Below are 17,272 nucleotides of genomic sequence, written 5' to 3'. Positions count from 1 at the left end.
AGCAGACACAGTTTGCAAGAGGCCCTCTGGCAGTTAAGCTCCTCCAACCACTTCTTGCATGTTCTGTGTACTATTGGCTACTTACTTCAGTCTACAGTAATTATTGGAGAAAATATGTGATTACTGTATAAAAAATGTATAAAACTTAATTACACTGTATATGTTGGTGAGATTTATTGCATGAAAAACACTGAAAGATCTATAAATATTCTATTCCATTTTTAACTACATGTGGTGTTCCACAAGATTCCATCTAAGGGCCCTTACTAGTTCCTGCATGTATTAATGACCTATGATCAGTAACTTCAGCAGATGCTAAGTCTCTTTCGTTTTTAAATAATCTAAACATTCTAATAAATGGTAAAATCAAGGTTAGTTCTAAGAAGAACTGTTAATGACTCCTTTATGAATGCTAATAAACGCTTTCTATCCAGTTCACTGTCATTATACTCATTAAGCCCAGTGCAGAAACTGCAAAGCATTTCTATACAGTGTATACATAAAACATAAAGATAGAAGAGGTTGACAGTGTTAAATTCTTGTGATTAAAACTTGATAATAGATGCAGCTGGAAGGATCGTACCACATACCTGCTGAAATGCCTAAACAATGCTTTGTTTGTGATGCAAATGTTGTCAGATAGAGGTGGTGCAAAAATAAAAAGCTGCCATACTTTTTTTTACCCCATACATCATATCATATGGTAAAAACAGAGAGAAAGTAAGTAAGATCAGATTGAAATTCAATTTAGACCTCATTAGATTTTTTTATTTTTTTCTTCTTCTTGGACGAACATTCCTCTCCAGGTCCTGTCAAAAAAGAGCATCACAAATTGAGCAAGGCAATAACATGTTGGTCCACCTGTGACCCTTATGCAAACAGTTATTCGGCTTGACACTGATTGATAGAGTTGTTGAATGTCCACTCCACAGGTATACCATGTTGAATTCTGTCCAATTGGTGCGTTAGATCATCAAAATCCCAAGCTGGTTGCAGGGCCATACCCATAACGCTCCAAACATTCTTAGTTGGGAGAAGATTCATCGATCTTGCTTGCCAAGGTAGGGTTTGGCAAGCACGGAGACAAGCAGTGGAAACTCTTGCCATGTGCAAGCAGGCATTATCTTGATGAAATGTAAGCCCAGAACGGCTTGCCATGAAGGACAATAAAACTGGCAGTAGAATATTGTCAATGTACCATTTAGCCTTAAGGATACTGTCAATGACAACCAAAGAGGTCCTGCTATGAAATGAAATGGTACCACAGACCATCACAACTGGCTGTCCGGCTGTTTGGCGGGTGATGGTCAGATTTGCATCTCACCACACTCTGGGGTGTCCCCAGACATTCTTCACTGGTCATCAAGACTCAGTTCAAAGTAGAGCTCATCGCTTAAGACAATTCTACTCCAGTCAATTAGATTCCAGGCTGAAGACGTGTCTGAAAACACCCTGCACAGCAGTAGGATACCAACTATTTGTTCACCACCACATGGTCTGACAACCAGGAGTGATGGTCTGGGGTGCCACTTCTTTTCACAGCAGGATCCCTTTGGTTGGCGTCCACAGTACCCTTTCAGTAAAGTAGTGTGATGACAATATCCTATGCCCCATTTTGTAACCCTTCACAGCAAAACTTCCTGGGCTTACAGTTCAGCAAGGAAATGCCTGCCTGTAAAAAGCGAATGTTCCCACCACTTGTCTTCATGCTTGCCAAACCATACCTTTGCCAGTAAGGTCATGAGATCCCACCCCAATTGAGAATATTAAGAACATTATTGGCATGGCTTCCCATCCAGCTCGGGATTTTGATGATCTACAGCATCAACTGGACAGAATTTGGCACAATACCCCCAGCAGGACCTCCAACGACTCTATCAATTAATGGCAAGCCAAATAACTGCATGCATAAGGCCCAGAGGTGGACCAATGCATTATTGACTGCTCAATTTGTGAATAACTCAGACATTTTTTCTGAAAGTGCAATAATTTTTTTGTCTGTACATGTACATCAAATCTTGCGATTTCCAACCCCATCCCACCTGGATAATTTCTTCATAGCGTGTTATTTCTTTCCCCTCCTCCATCAGCCACTGCCCCATCTTAGAGGGTGTGTTTGGAATAACTTACATAACTTTATGATTATATAAATAACTTATGGCCCAAATTTAAATAAACCTGAATTGAAGAATGTCCTGCAGAAGCCCACACAGACTAATTCAGTACACTAACTACTAGACTTCCGCATGTTTACCCCTTGATAAAATTTTGTCACAAACTATATATCTCTGCCAATTCAACATAACTTTCCAGCATTCATAACAAGTTTAGTTAAGAATAAGGTGCAGTTTTAAACAATGTAAATAATTTATTGACTGTCAACTCCTTTGCCATGCTGAAACATTTCTTAAAAGAACCAACTGATGCATTCTTTAATAATAATATCATAAAATATGAATGCATGTGATACCTGACATCTGCACTTCATGACTGCAGTAATGTGGTTTGTTTAAGAACAGTAATGCTTCATAAACTGTTTTCCTTTCATTGTCATTGATTACAACAGTCTAGAAATAATCTTATGATTGTAGGTAGCTATAAATTTACATCTTTATGCAGCTATATGTTTATATCTTTATGATAGGCTTTATATTTTTTTCATCATGAAAATACTTAAAAATTTTTTACTTATTGAATTTCAGATCCTTCACCACCATTTCTCACTAACATTTCACTTACAATCTGTGGAAAGAAGTTTTTTAACTGTGTGTTACATATTTTGTTTTTCTTATATGTTTCACCTCCTAAAGAAGTTCCTTACTATTATTTTATGGATCAAGCACTTGTCACTGCACTTTATAAAAGCAAATGGAATATACCCACAGTGTGGTTTAGATTAGATTAGATTAGATTAATACTAGTTCCATAGATCACGAGTATGATATTTCGTAATGATGTGGAATGAGTCAAATTTTCCAATACATGGCATAATTAAGTTAATTTAACAACATAATTAAGTTAAAATAACAACTTTTTTACTTTTTTTGTATTTTTTAAATTTGTTTTTTCTTTTTGTTCTTAATTTATATCGAAAAATTCCTCTATGGAGTAGAAGGAGTTGTCATTCAGAAATTCTTTTAATTTCTTCTTAAATACTTGTTGGTTATCTGTCAGACTTTTGATACTATTTGGTAAGTGATCAAAGACTTTAGTGGCAGTATCATTCACCCCTTTCTGTGCCAAAGTTAGATTTAATCTTGAATAGTGAAGATCATCCTTTCTCCTAGTATTGTAGTTATGCACACAGCTATTACTTTTGAACTGGGTTTAGTTGTTAATAACAAATTTCATAAGAGAGTATATATACCGAGAAGCTACTGTGAATACCCCTAGATCCTTAAATAAATGTCTGCAGGATGATCTTGGGTGGACTCCAGCTATTATTCTAACTACACGCTTTTGTGCAACAAATACTTTATTCCTCAGTGATGAATTACCCCAAAATATGATGCCATATGCAAGCAATGAGTGAAAATAGGCATAGTAAGCTAATTTACTAAGATGGTTATCACCAAAATTTGCAATGACCCTTATTGCATAAGTCACTGAACTCAAACGTTTCAGCAGCTCATCAATGTGTTTCTTCCAATTTAATCTCTCATCAATGGACACACCTAAAAATTTGGAATATTCTACCTTAGCTATATGCTTGTGATTAAGGTCTATATTTATTAATGGCGTCATACCATTTACTGTACGGAACTGTATGTACTGTGTCTTATCAAAATTCATTGAGTGGGTGAGATTTCAATTGTATCAAATTTCATAGGTATGGCCTCTTCCATTAACAGCCTAGCATCTTCTAATGAACATCTGGATCCTAATATATCCACAACATTTAGAAAATGATTATTAAAAATATTTTCAACTTCTGACTTTTTGTTCGCAAAGTTTTCATTCAATTTTATGGCAATACTGTCTTCCTGTGCTCTTGGTTGACCTGTTTCTCTTTTAATAATATTCCAAATTGTTTTAATTTTATTATCAGAGTTGCTGATTTCAGACATGATACACATACATCTGGATTTTTTAATAACTTTTCTTAATATAGCACAGTAGTTTTTATAATGTTTGATAGTTCCTGGGTCACTACTCCTTCTTGCTATCAGATACATTTCCCTTTTCCGGTTACAAGATACTTTATACCCTTAGTAAGCCATGGTTTGTTACATGGTTTCTTATGAGTATATTTAACTATTTTCTTGGGGATGCAGTTTTCAAATGCATTTACAAAAGTGTCATGAAATAAATTATATTTTAAATTGGCATCAGGTTCACGGTACACCTTATCCCAGTCTAACTGCTGTAGGCTTTCCCTGAAATTTGCAATTGTTAAATCGTTGACTGAACGTACTACTTTGGAGGACTGTTTAGTACTGCTGAATGGAGCTATGTCATATATTGTAACTAGCTGTGCACCATGATCAGAAAGACCACTCTCAACAGGCTGAGCATTTATCTGGTTAAACTTATCTTGGTCTATAAAGAAGTTATCTATCAGTGAGCTGCTACCCTTTACCACCCGAGGAGGAAAATCAATAACGGGTGTCAAATTGAAAGAACCGAGTAATACTTCAAGGTCATTTTTCCTATTACCCTTATTCAGAGAACCTACATTGCAGTCCACACAAATAATAATTTGCTTCCCCCTGTCTGACAGATAGCACAACAAGGAGTCCAAATTTTTCAGAAATAGATGAAAATTTCCCGATGGGGACCTATATACAGTTACAATTATAAATGTGCCTTTATTTAATTTAAGCTCACAGGCACATGCTTCTATATGTTTCTCTATACAAAACTTTTTTGTTTCTATACTTTTTGCACAATGATAACTTTTGACATACATGGCAACTCCTCCTTTCTCCATATTTTCTCTAATTACATGTGCAGAGAGCTTATATCCACCTACATTTACCTTATCCATATCAGCAACAATGTGATGCTCAGACAGGCATAGTATATCTATTTCATCCTCAGCTTGTAAATCTTCTAAACAAACCAGAAGCTCATATATTTTATTCTTTAAACTCCCAATATTTTGATGAAATATACTTACATTATTTTTAATTATACTTTTATGAGAACCTTTCCTTATTATAACATTTGCAGTACTCTCCTGTCTGAGTTTCTCATTGTGCTTAGGCCTAGTTCCTATACCAGTGGTCACATTGTGTTCAGAGAGGCAGATTATGTCAACTGGGTTGGGTGACTTTAATTCATCAACGCCATTACCTAGGACTGAGATACAACTTGGTGGAGATAAAATTTCTGGTGATTGGTGAAAATTTATAATTGACAGCTGTGATTGGTGATCCAATGTGCTAGAATTGTGCTGTTTAATTTCTTTCCTTAACTGGTGATTTGTTTCAATACTGACCTCTCGTAGAACTTGACATCTTTCTGTCTTACCTATCCTAAAAAAGGTGCTGCTCCAACACCTGTAACCACTGGTATTTTACCATTCATGGCAGTGCCTCCCCCCCTTAAATTTCCTGCTATTACCCCAGCCAGTTTACCCTTCCCTCTCCTGTTGAGATTTAGACCGTGCCTGGTATAGACCCACCTACTGAGAGAATCAACAGGAACCACACCAATATGAGCCCCCGCACCCGACCCAAGCAGCCGTTCCAACTCCAAATTAACTCTCCCAACAGAAGAGTTCAAATGAGGCCGGTCATGGCGTCTCAGGACAGATACAAATTCAACATTTGTATCTGTCCTGAGACGCCATGACCGGCCTGTATGTGTTGCAAAATGAAAGATCAGGAAACTATAGGGGTGATTCCATTTTAAACTATACATCCTACAATAAATGATAATGTAAAGAGAAAGGGAAGGGCATATTGAATTCATTAAGATCCACAGTGTGTCCTATATGTGTTGCAACATGAAAGATGAGGAAACTATAGGAGTTATTCCATTTGAAACTATACATCCTACCATAAATGGTAATGTAGAGAAAGGGAAGGGCATATTAAATTTATTAAGATCATGCCTAGTGAAGCAGACACAGCTGTGAGACAATGTGTTTATTAAATGCTAGGAGAGGGAATGTCACAATATGCAACAAGCTTACTCTAAATTCTTTATCAATTTTATCAAATCTATTAGAATCTTCTGGTAACTGGTTACGGATATCTTCAGATCCAATAAATATAGATTCCAAATGCATCCAGGTGCGCTGAACTTCAAACCATATCGATATTACTTGATCTGCATTGGACAATTTCCTTTGCCAGTCTGAAACTTCTTCCAAAAAATATGCAATGTACTTTGAGCTCATGAGATTTTGTAACTGAACCTGAAACATGAAACAGTACTTTATCTGTAATATTTGGAAGCACAGCAACTGAACAATAAGTAACATGGACAAATGACAATAATAAGAAACTGAAGAAAATTGAACACACACATCCACACACACACACACACACACACACACACACACACACATACATATGCACACGAACTGCCTCTCCTGAGAGTCATCAGGCACATTTTCTCTGGTGCTTTGGCAGATATTTGTAATTTCATTTTCGCAAAGAGACGGAATTGCCCCACACAAAAAAATGGCTCTCAGCACTATGGGAGTTAACATCTGAGGTCATCAGTCCCCTAGAACTTAGAACTACTTAAACCTAACTAACCTAAGGACGACACAGACATCCATGACCGAGGCATGACATATTCAGTTGCAGACAGGCACAGTTAACAGACACTTACACATTAGCTTTCAGCCACAGCCTTCATCAGAAAAAGAAAAGAAACACATACCCCATTTGGTCCCACAAGCAAGCACATCTCACACACACATGACCGTTATCTCCAGCAGCTCAGACCAGAATGCAATAGTCACATGGAATGGAAGCAGCAATCACATGGAACATAATTAGCAATATATTTTTTAGCTGCTGCCTTCAACTCCACATCGCAAATGTCTGCTGAAGCACAAGAGGCAATGTGTCCAATGACTCTTATGAGGGACAGCCTATATATGATACAGTTTACTGTTTTGAGTCATGCCTCTTTGTCAATACAGAGTTACTTACAGTCACAGTTAAGTGTCCATGCAAATAATAGCAAAGCATAAATACTGGATAGATAAAAATTAACAACTTTCAAAATATAAGTGTGCAGGGGAACAGAGTGCAGACAAACCTGAGTCATATCTCATGGAGGGTAATCGAAGTGCAATGTCCCAAATGTGCTGCTTGATATGCTGTGAGTCTGTAAAAAAATTTATTTCAGTGGTTATGTGATTTATTGCATTTAAGAAAAGCATACATACATAATGCAGTTTATATTGAAATTCATTATCCTGACTTTTGTAAAGATGATGAAACATTGGTTTATTTTAAGGTAATGATAAGCAGGGACACATCTCTGATTAAGATACATTCTAGAAAAATTGGTGGTGGAGGTTAAAACACATTTTTAAGTGAGAGTATTGTGTCATTCAGTATTTGTGGCATTATAAACCATACATGCACATAATATTCCACCTGGACATATCATTCTCCTTCAGATGAGTCATCGAAGACCCATTTCCCACACTGCTCTGTTTATTTAGTACATGTATCGAGACTACAAGAACAGATGTAACACCACTGTGTAAAAACAAAGACAGGAACACCGAGGACAAATAAATGGATAGTCGCTATTGTTGTTAATAAGATTTGTCACTAAGTGTATCTCACAGACTCTTTCATAAGAGTGTCCCTGAATGAAGCTGCTGTGTTTTAACTAATTGCTGTATCATATTCCACTGGATGTCTAGTAGAGGTACTGTGCTTGGCAATAGCAGACTTAGTGGGCTGCAAAAACAGGCAAGTGCATGTTGACATTAAATGCAATGCTCTTCTACAATTCATGTGTGCTGAAGTGTGTGTGTCATTGGCAAAGCATTATATTAACTCTAGCCTTCCATACATCTGTTCGTTTAGTTAACCTTACCACATCAAAGAAGGGCAGTAAACACAGATGGTGTGTGAGCAGCTATGTTAACTTCAAAAATCTGGAGGATTCTAGCCACATTAGATGAAATATAACATACAGGAAAAAATTTGTTAATTTAATTGGTGTATTATTACTCTAATTCAGCAGTTGACTGATTTGTAGCTTTAGTTGATAATGTTAATATTAACCGAAGTAGAACTTTCCTTAGTACAGTCTTGGATGCAAAAGATTCTTACGCAAACTATTTGAATATAGTCATGCTACACACAAATGACAGTTCTGCTGCAGTTGAAAGCTGATTGCCAAATAAACACAAATGTCAAGCATCACATATCAAAATGTCAAGTATCACATATCAATGATTTGTTTAGGTATGGGAATTTCAGACTTCCATTTCTTTGAGATTATGAAGCATGTACAAAGTCAGATACAATTTCCAAGCAATGATACTAGCTTCAGTCTACTGGTTCATAATTTTAGGAGCCAAGAATATTTTTGGCAGTCATGTACATAGGGGCCATTAAAATCACACTTTTCACAGGTAATCTCATCCTTTCAAGGTTAGTTTGTGACTCATGATACCACATGCGAAGAGCAGAAGGGGAAATGAAAATAAGCCCTGCTCCAACATACATCTTCCTTCATTTCTTCTCATTTCCAAAGTTTTTAGGCTGCTTAGTCTGATGGGTTGTCCTTCCTGTTAGAAAAGAGTTCCAACAGGTTAACTTTGCCACAAGCTCCTCTGTAAAAATTGTTCAAGAAGACTGCATCCATTAACGCACTATGAGTTTCCAACCTAGATGGCCACTCCACAAGACCACGTTCTCATCTACGGTGAGTTCATGAGATTGATGATAAGAGTTTGTTTGTTGAGTTCTGTGGATTCATCCTCACAGACAATAATCAAATTTTGATTAATTGCTGACAAGAATTCACCATCTGGAGGAGAAACATAAGGTCATTAGAAACATTTAAAAGTACACTCAATATCCTAGCTTTTGGAATTATTAGTTACTTCCTAGGTGAGGAGAGGTATAGGTTGAGGAAGGTTGACAATGAATAGTAGGTAACTCAGACCACATGATGAGAGCTCCAGCCTTTCTCTCTCTCCTGTTAGGTAGGAACTAATAGTTCTGAGAGCTATGGTAGTGTCTGTACTTTTATATGTATCTATCAGCGGTACCATACATTTTGTCTCCAAAAGATAAGCAGCTGCCAGCAACATGGCCTCACAAAATGGTAGATGTTGGCAAACTATTGTCAAACACTTCATTAGTATAAGAACTTATAATTCATTCAATAACGTACTTTATTGATGTAAACACTCCATACCAATAAAGGACACACAGGAAGTGAAATAGTGCTCATTAGGCATATGAGAATGCATCACATCAAATGTGGAAAAGGAGGCTAAAGCTGTGATTCATCATTAATGAATAAGACTACAGAATGGAGTCCACAATTAGGACTAGTGGTACATTGAATATCGATTACTTTAAATATCTTGATGCCATGTGGGATAATATGTTGGGACAGCTCAGTTCAGGCACAATTAACATTTTCAGACCAAAGTAAGCTATGAGGGCAAATGTGGTGTTAATTCACAAATATCATGTAGGCTTCTATTTAGTAAGGTGGGAATTTGTACAATGAAATCAAAGAATATCTACTTGCTTATAACACTTGTGCTGGTACCAACAATGGACATACAAACTATAATAATGCCAGCCAATGATATTGGCAAAAATCAGAAAAATCGTTCACGAACCATCAACCGGAGATTCTGAGATGAAAGCCATCAACCATTTACAAACACATTCAGACACTTATCCTGACACTCAATTTCCTGCTGAGTATTATAAATATTCAGATGTATCAAAAATACATGCTGATCACAGAAACAATTAATATTGTTTAAAGACTCTTTCAAAACAGAATAATTCTGGATTGAGGTAATATGGATTGTACAACAAACGATAAAAATATTTTTCTTTGAAAAGCCAGGAGAAGCTCTGGTGGTATCAATTTTATTTTCTTGTTCAACTATGGAGTTTATCGTTCTCTTATGCCCATATCACATTAAATCTGATCAAAACTATACAAAAACTTTCAGACTCTTTCTTCAAACTAAAACCACAGATTCATGTCTGCTTTATGGATATGATTTGCTTGGTAGAAGAACTGAAAAAGTTCAACTTTCTGTTTCATCCAACATGGAAATGATAGCCATTAAATTTATCTTTGCATAAAATAGCTATAAAAACAGTTGCCACTTATAATATTTATCAAATAATAGCTATTTATATTCATTTTCTTATCATAGAGATTAAAAATGAGCATATACACAGTGCAATTATTTGTCTCTTTGTATTTGATAGCAACAGCGTTACAACAGAGCAGTGTCTATTCAGTAGAAGAAGCTTTAAATCAGAAACTGGTACATGAAACAGGATGAAATGGTAGCTTCTCAATTCACTGAGGAATCTTCATGGAACCATATCAACATATTCTCACAAAGATTTAAAATTTTTTGAAATTATTCCCTTTCATATTCATATTTTGTTTCAGTGTTTCTGGTGTGCAATGAGTGCATCACAAATGATGTCAATGGAAATGTCTTTCAGAAACTTTTTCATGGCAGTTGGATCATTCTGATGGCCCCAAAATAGACTTCTTCCAACACATTCTACATTCTCAAGAGCAGAAAAATGTCGATCAGAGCAATGTCAGGAGTGAAGGAGGCCTGGAGCAGTATTGTCAACTTGTGTTTGACCAGGAAATCCTGGACGCATAGAGATGTGGGGCTGGGAGCAATTCCATTGAGATATTGGCAGTCTCCTTTTGTGTCTAGATGATCCTTTTTCTCACTCTCTTCAGCACTTCTATGGCACAGGCGGTATTGACTTTCTGCCCTTGGAGTACAAATTCTTTGTGATCAAAGCTTTTGGTACACAAAGAAAGACTATTAGTGCAGATATCATTTCCAACTTATTAATTGTTTCTTGGGATTCACCATTCAGAACTTTGGCACTTCATGCAAGGGCTGTTATTCTGAGGGGTTTATTAATGGGAAAAGTAACTACAAATCACAGATGTAAAGCTGTAAATGACTTAAGCTCCCCAAAGTGATCAGAATTTATTAGTACCCCTAAAAAACTAATACTGGCCTCAGAATTAAGATGGCAATACAGTGTTATAAGTGCTACACGTGCATACACCACCAAGACTTCCGTCATCCTTAGTTGCACCCAAAACCATGGGAGAAAATTCACATGTGAATTTGTGTCATGAAAAAAAAAATGGCTCTGGCACCAAATCTACTTCTGTGGATGCAGATAACACCTAAGCAGAATACTAGTCTTGACAAATTTAATTGTGCTGTATGTGTCAAATAAATTCACAAATAAAACTATTATGATCTTTATGGGTCATATTAATAACCAGTTCTGCCTTATTTCTTTATATATCCTGTTTCCCTTACCTCCCCTTCCACTATACCTTTGCCTTCTTTTCCCTGTCTGTCCGCTCACTTGTATCACAATCTGTCCTTTCCATGAAGCTCAACCAATCACTTTGCTCACTACATCAGTTAATTCACTGCTGTAAAAAGGCATTCATGCATAGTATAATACTGTATGAACTGTTTAAAAATTTCTGTGACTCTAAAAGCTGAAGCAACCATAGCAATCTTGGTTTATCAATATTAAATCCATGTATGTTGTGGGTAATTTAATCTTTGCACACTTTTATGGGATTAAGTATAACTATTTACAGATCCCTTTAGAATATTAGAAGAAAGAAATATAAGCAAAACCAATACCTGGTTTTCTTCAAGAGTTTCTATTAGCTCCTCACTAGCTCGCAAAATAATGCAGTTAGTACGAGTGTGAACTTCGTGATCAAATTCCATAGCTGCCCAAGTAATTTCAAGTTCCCTAAGTACCTTCTCCATTGACATTTCTTTAACAGATTTGTCAACAATATTCTTAACTTCATCTTCAAACTCATGTAGGTTAAGAGCCAATAGATCAGCTAAAGTTGTTGAACCATCCATTACAAATTTAACCTGAAACAAACAACAATATTTATTTTACCAAACATTCAACTAACGAATTTCCTCCCACTGATTTTTCTCATTAAATAAGTAGTAAGTTCGCACATAATAATAATTGGAGAAGAAGTCAAAAAAATTCATACTATCAATTATGACTGATAAACTTACGTAACTGTAAAGCACCTACAAAATTAAAAAATATAAAAAATGAATTGGTGACATCTACTGATTTGAGTTTCAAGAGGATTTTTAACTCCTTTTTGGAATGTAGAACTACATGAAACCAGCACAAGAACAAACAACAAACACTGCAGTGGTTGCCTGTGCTTATTAATGTATAATTGATTCATTGCATATCCCTGAAGGCACTCCTTCATTACAGGGTTACGGAACACAATGTGTGAATGAATGAACTAGAAAGAGAGAGGGAGACCAAATTTCTTTAAATGTTGTCATCAGAAACAGGCAGGAAATAGACAGAAATGATGAGGATCTACAGATGAACACCAACAAAAATAACTGTGAGAAAATTATACTGCCAGAAAATACTGGGCTGCACAGCATAAAGTGTCCAGTGTTACCTGTCTTGAAATATCAGCATGTTACTCAAACATTATTTACTCTGGTAGAAGTGTGAAGTTCCCTGTTACTACATTCCTCTAGGGACATAAATCGTAAATAATTTGATGTTGTTACACAGCAAGAACCTCTCTCTCTCTCTCTCTCTCTCTCTCATTTTTTTTTTTTTTGATAAAATTGAAATTTTGATGTCCACCTGTCTGCTTTGAATGAGACTTGTAGGCTACAGTACCTGTAAATGCAGTTAAATTAAAGTTACATGCCGACTTTTCTTTTCCCCTTTGTATCCACATTTTTATAAGTGCTGTTGCGCCAGAATGAGAGGAAATGACAAGGAATCTGGAAGCTATACATTATACTCTAACATGACAATGAACTTTAGTCAGCCAGTAACTTCATAAATGACAATGTCATATATCTCATTTGCTTAAGTCAGAGAGCCTTAATCTGCATTTTGTACTATCATTAGTTTCATTCATCTGTCAATATCTTTCACAAAGATATTGAACATGCCTTGGAATTATAATTCAAGAACAAAAAATATAAAGTAATTTAAATACATAGACATTTACATACTTAAGGTCTAGTATGATACAGAACCATCCCGGCATTTGCCTGAAGTAATTTATGGAAACCAAAGAAAACCTAAACCAGGATGGCTGGATGAAAACTGGATCCTCCACTCTCCCAAATACAATGGTACTCTGTTTAAAACAATGTTACCTGATTTGGTTAATCCCTAGTGTACAATACTGTTTTACAAATAAGTTATCCAGTAACGTAAAAGGCTAATGCTACACTGTTCATTCATTTCTCACTCCCAGTCTCCAGTTCTCAAAAACAAAAGAAATTATCATGCTTGGTGACTTAAATGTAAGTTTTCTTACTTTTAATAATGACAGAACAGATTTTGAGAATTTAATGAGCTCTTTTAATTTGAGGGTAGTTGTTGACTTTCCCACAAGAGTAACAAAGGACTACAAAAGTCTGATTGACAGTACATTCGTAGACAGTAACAGAATTGATAAAATATGTGCAACACAAATCTTATATTGCCTGTCTGACCATGATGGGCAGTTATTAAAAATGCATGGTGTAAGCCCTGCTAACAAGAGTAGTTTTATGAACAGATCATTTCAACTAATCAACAGTGAGAATCTAGAAACCTTAGCAGACATTTGCAGCAGCTACAGTGGGACACAGTATGTCTAAACTATTTATCGTCCATGTTTCACTTCCATACATGGCTACACTCCATACAAATACTTTCAGAAACGACTTCCTGACACTTAAATCTATACTCGATGTTAACAAATTTCTCTTCTTCAGAAACGCATTCCTTGCCATTGGCAGTCTACATTTTATATCCTCTCTATTTCTTCTCCATGGACTTTAATACCTACTCCGAATTTTTCTTTTGTTTCCTTTATGCTTGCTCAATATACAGCCTGGATAACATCGGGGATAGGCTACACCCCTGTCTCACTCCCTTCCCAACCATTGCTTCCCTTTCATGCCCCTCGACTCTTATAACTGCCATCTGGTTTATGTACAAATTGTAAATAGCCTTTCGCTCCCTGTATTTTACCCTTTCTGCTTTCCCCTCTTTGCTTAGAACTGGGTTTCCATCTGAGCTCTTCATATTCATATAAGTGGCTCTCTTTTCTCCAAAGGTCTCTTTAATTTTCCTGTAGGCAGTATCTATCTTACCCCTAGTGAGATAAGCCTCTACATCCTTACATTTGTCCTCTAGCCATGCCTGCTTAGCCATTTTGCACTTCCTGTCGATCTCATTTTTGAGACGTTTGTATTCCTTTTTGCCTGCTTCATTTACTGCATTTTTATATTTTCTCCTTTCCTCAATTAAATTCAATATTTCTTCTGTTACCCAAGGATTTCTACTAGCCCTCGTCTTTTTACCTACTTGATCCTCTGCTGCCTTCACTACTTCATCCCTCAGAGCTACCCATTCGTCTTCTACTGTATTTCTTTCCCCCATTCCTGTCAATTGTTCCCTTATGCTCTCCCTGAAACTCTGTACAACCTCTGGTTTAGTCAGTTTATCCAGGTCCCATCTCCTTAAATTCCCACCTTTTTGCAATTTCTTCAGTTTTAATCTACAGTTCATAACCAATAGATTGTGGTCAGAGTCCACATCTGCCCCTGGAAATGTCCTACATTTTAAGACCTGGTTCCTAAATCTCTGTCTTACCATTATATAATCTATCTGATACCTTTTAGTATCTCCAGGATTCTTCCATGTATACAACCTTCTTTTATGATTCTTGAACCAAGTGTTAGCTATGATTAAGTTATGCTCTCTGCAAAATTCTACCAGACGGCTTCCTCTTTCATTTCTTAGCCCCAATCCATATTCACCTACTACATTTCCTTCTCTCCCTTTTCCTACTGTTGAATTCCAGTCACCGATGACTATTAAATTTTCGTCTCCCTTCACTATCTGAATAATTTCTTTTATCTCATCATACATCTCTTCAATTTCTTCGTCATCTGCAGAGCTAGTTGGCATATAAACTTGTACTACTGTAGTAGGCATGGGCTTCGTGTCTATCGTGGCCACTACAATACGTTCACTATGCTGTTTGTAGTAGCTTACCCGCACTCCTATTTTCCTATTCATTATTAAACCTACTCCTGCATTACCACTGTTTGATTTTGTATTTATAACCCTGTATTCACCTGACCAGAAGTCTTGTTCCTCCTGCCACCAAACTTCACTGATTCCCACTATATCTAACTTTAACCTATCCATTTCCCTTTTTAAATTTTCTAGTCTACCTGCCCGATTAAGGGATCTGACATTCCACGCTCCGATCCATAGAATGCCAGTTTTCTTTCTCCTGATAACGACGTCCTCTTGAGTAGTCCCCGCCCAGAGATCCGAATGGGGGACTATTTTACCTCCGGAATATTTTACCCAAGAGGACGCCATCATCATTTAACCATACAGTAAAGCTGCATGCCCTCGGGAAAAATTACGGCTGTAGTTTCCCCTTGCTTTCAGCCGTTCGCAGTACCAGAACAGCAAGGCCATTTTGGTTAGTGTTACAAGGCCAGATCAGTCAATCATCCAGACTGTTGCCCCTGCAACTACTGAAAAGGCTGCTGCCCCTCTTCAGGAACCACACATTTGTCTGGCCTCTCAACAGATACCCCTCCGTTGTGGTTGCACCTACGGTGCGGCTATCTGTATCGTTGAGGCACACAAGCCTCCCCACCAACGGCAAGGTCCATGGTTCATGGGAGGAGGGGACACAGTATATAAGGCTAAAAATGTCAATAATAAATTTAATTTATTTCTGAACGAATTTTTTATCCTTTTTGAAGTTGTATTTCCTAGGAAAAATGAAAGAAGTGCCAACCTGAGTGATTAAAGGAAACAATGGCTCAGTAAGGAATTAAAACATTCTGTAAAACATAGAGAATGCTTTATGTTTCACTCAGAAATTCTAACAAAATGCAGGATAGGGACCACTACAAATTATACTGTACCATCCTAAAGAAATTAATTAAAATCAAAGAGCATCTTTATCAAATCTGAAATTGACAGCTCAAATCATAAAATAAAAACTATGTGGAAGGTGGTCAAAAGCGAAACCGGAAAAATTTCAGAAGATGCAGACAGTATCGAAGTGTGTCCTCATGGAAGCGTGGTAAATGAATGTGATATAGTTGCAAAAATCTTTAACTATCATTTTTTGACAGAGGGTGATCAAATTGTTTGTAAAGGATCTATGATTGAACCTTCTTTAAAAAGCAGTGCAGAACAAAATTAGTCAGACACACATGCTCTGTATTACAGCCAATGAGACTGAGAAGGTAATAAGCCAAATGAAAAATAAAAATTCCACTGGAGTGGATAATATGTCTACGAAAGTAATGCAAATTTATTCTTGAAGTTCTCTGTCACAAATTTAATGAGTCTACACATCAAGGTACTGTTGCCAGTAGACTCAAATATGCAACTGTTAAGCCAAGCCACTGGTCAAAAGAGGTGATAAAGTTGAGGTTTCCAGTTACCAGTCAGTTTCATTGCTAACAAGTCTTTCTAAAATCTTATAGAAAGTAGTGTTGAAGAGAATCACAGATCATCTTAATAAACATAACATCCTTAATAAAAATCATTTTAGATTCCAAAAGAGTATTTCAACTGAACACACCATTTTCTCATTTGTCAACCAACTCCTCAAACCCATAAACAATAAAATATTACTCTTTGAAATCTTTCTTCGCACATCACAAAATTCTACTTATGAAGGATGAGCACTATGGTTTATGTGGTAAAGATGGGATGTAACTTGAATCATTTCTTAATGGCAGAAGGCAGCACTTAGTGATTCTGCAAACGCACTTGCCTGCTCTGAGCACAGTGAAATGTGGAGTACCACAGGGCTCGGTGCTTGGTGCTTGGTCCTTAATTTTCCTAATCTTTATCAATGATTTGCCATAGTGTATGTCTCAAAAAGCACACTTCACTCTATTTGCACATGACACAACCATTATGGTAGAGAAAGTACCAAACTGCAGTCTACAGAACTCTGCGACCACTATATTCAAAGAAGCTTTACATTAGTTACTTCTAATGGTCTGTCCCTCAAT

General features: G+C 36.6%; 1 protein-coding gene across 1 annotated transcript in view; it reads right to left on the bottom strand.

Moving 5' to 3' along the window:
• Positions 1-17,272, bottom strand: part of LOC126234993 (dynein beta chain, ciliary-like) — a 732,993-nt gene that overhangs the window by 269,946 nt on the left and 445,775 nt on the right. The window contains exons 30-31 of the mRNA XM_049943730.1: positions 11,840-12,085; positions 6,140-6,364 (exon numbers count right to left, since the gene is read on the bottom strand). Of these exons, the coding sequence (XP_049799687.1) occupies positions 6,140-6,364; positions 11,840-12,085 (471 nt within the window). The remainder of the gene's footprint in view (positions 1-6,139; positions 6,365-11,839; positions 12,086-17,272) is intronic.

This window comes from Schistocerca nitens, chromosome 2 (assembly GCF_023898315.1).
Source record: "Schistocerca nitens isolate TAMUIC-IGC-003100 chromosome 2, iqSchNite1.1, whole genome shotgun sequence".
In the NCBI taxonomy this organism is placed as follows: domain Eukaryota; kingdom Metazoa; phylum Arthropoda; class Insecta; order Orthoptera; family Acrididae; genus Schistocerca; species Schistocerca nitens.
The sequence above is the reverse complement of the archived record's forward strand: the minus strand, read 5'-3'. Positions and strand labels throughout refer to the sequence as shown.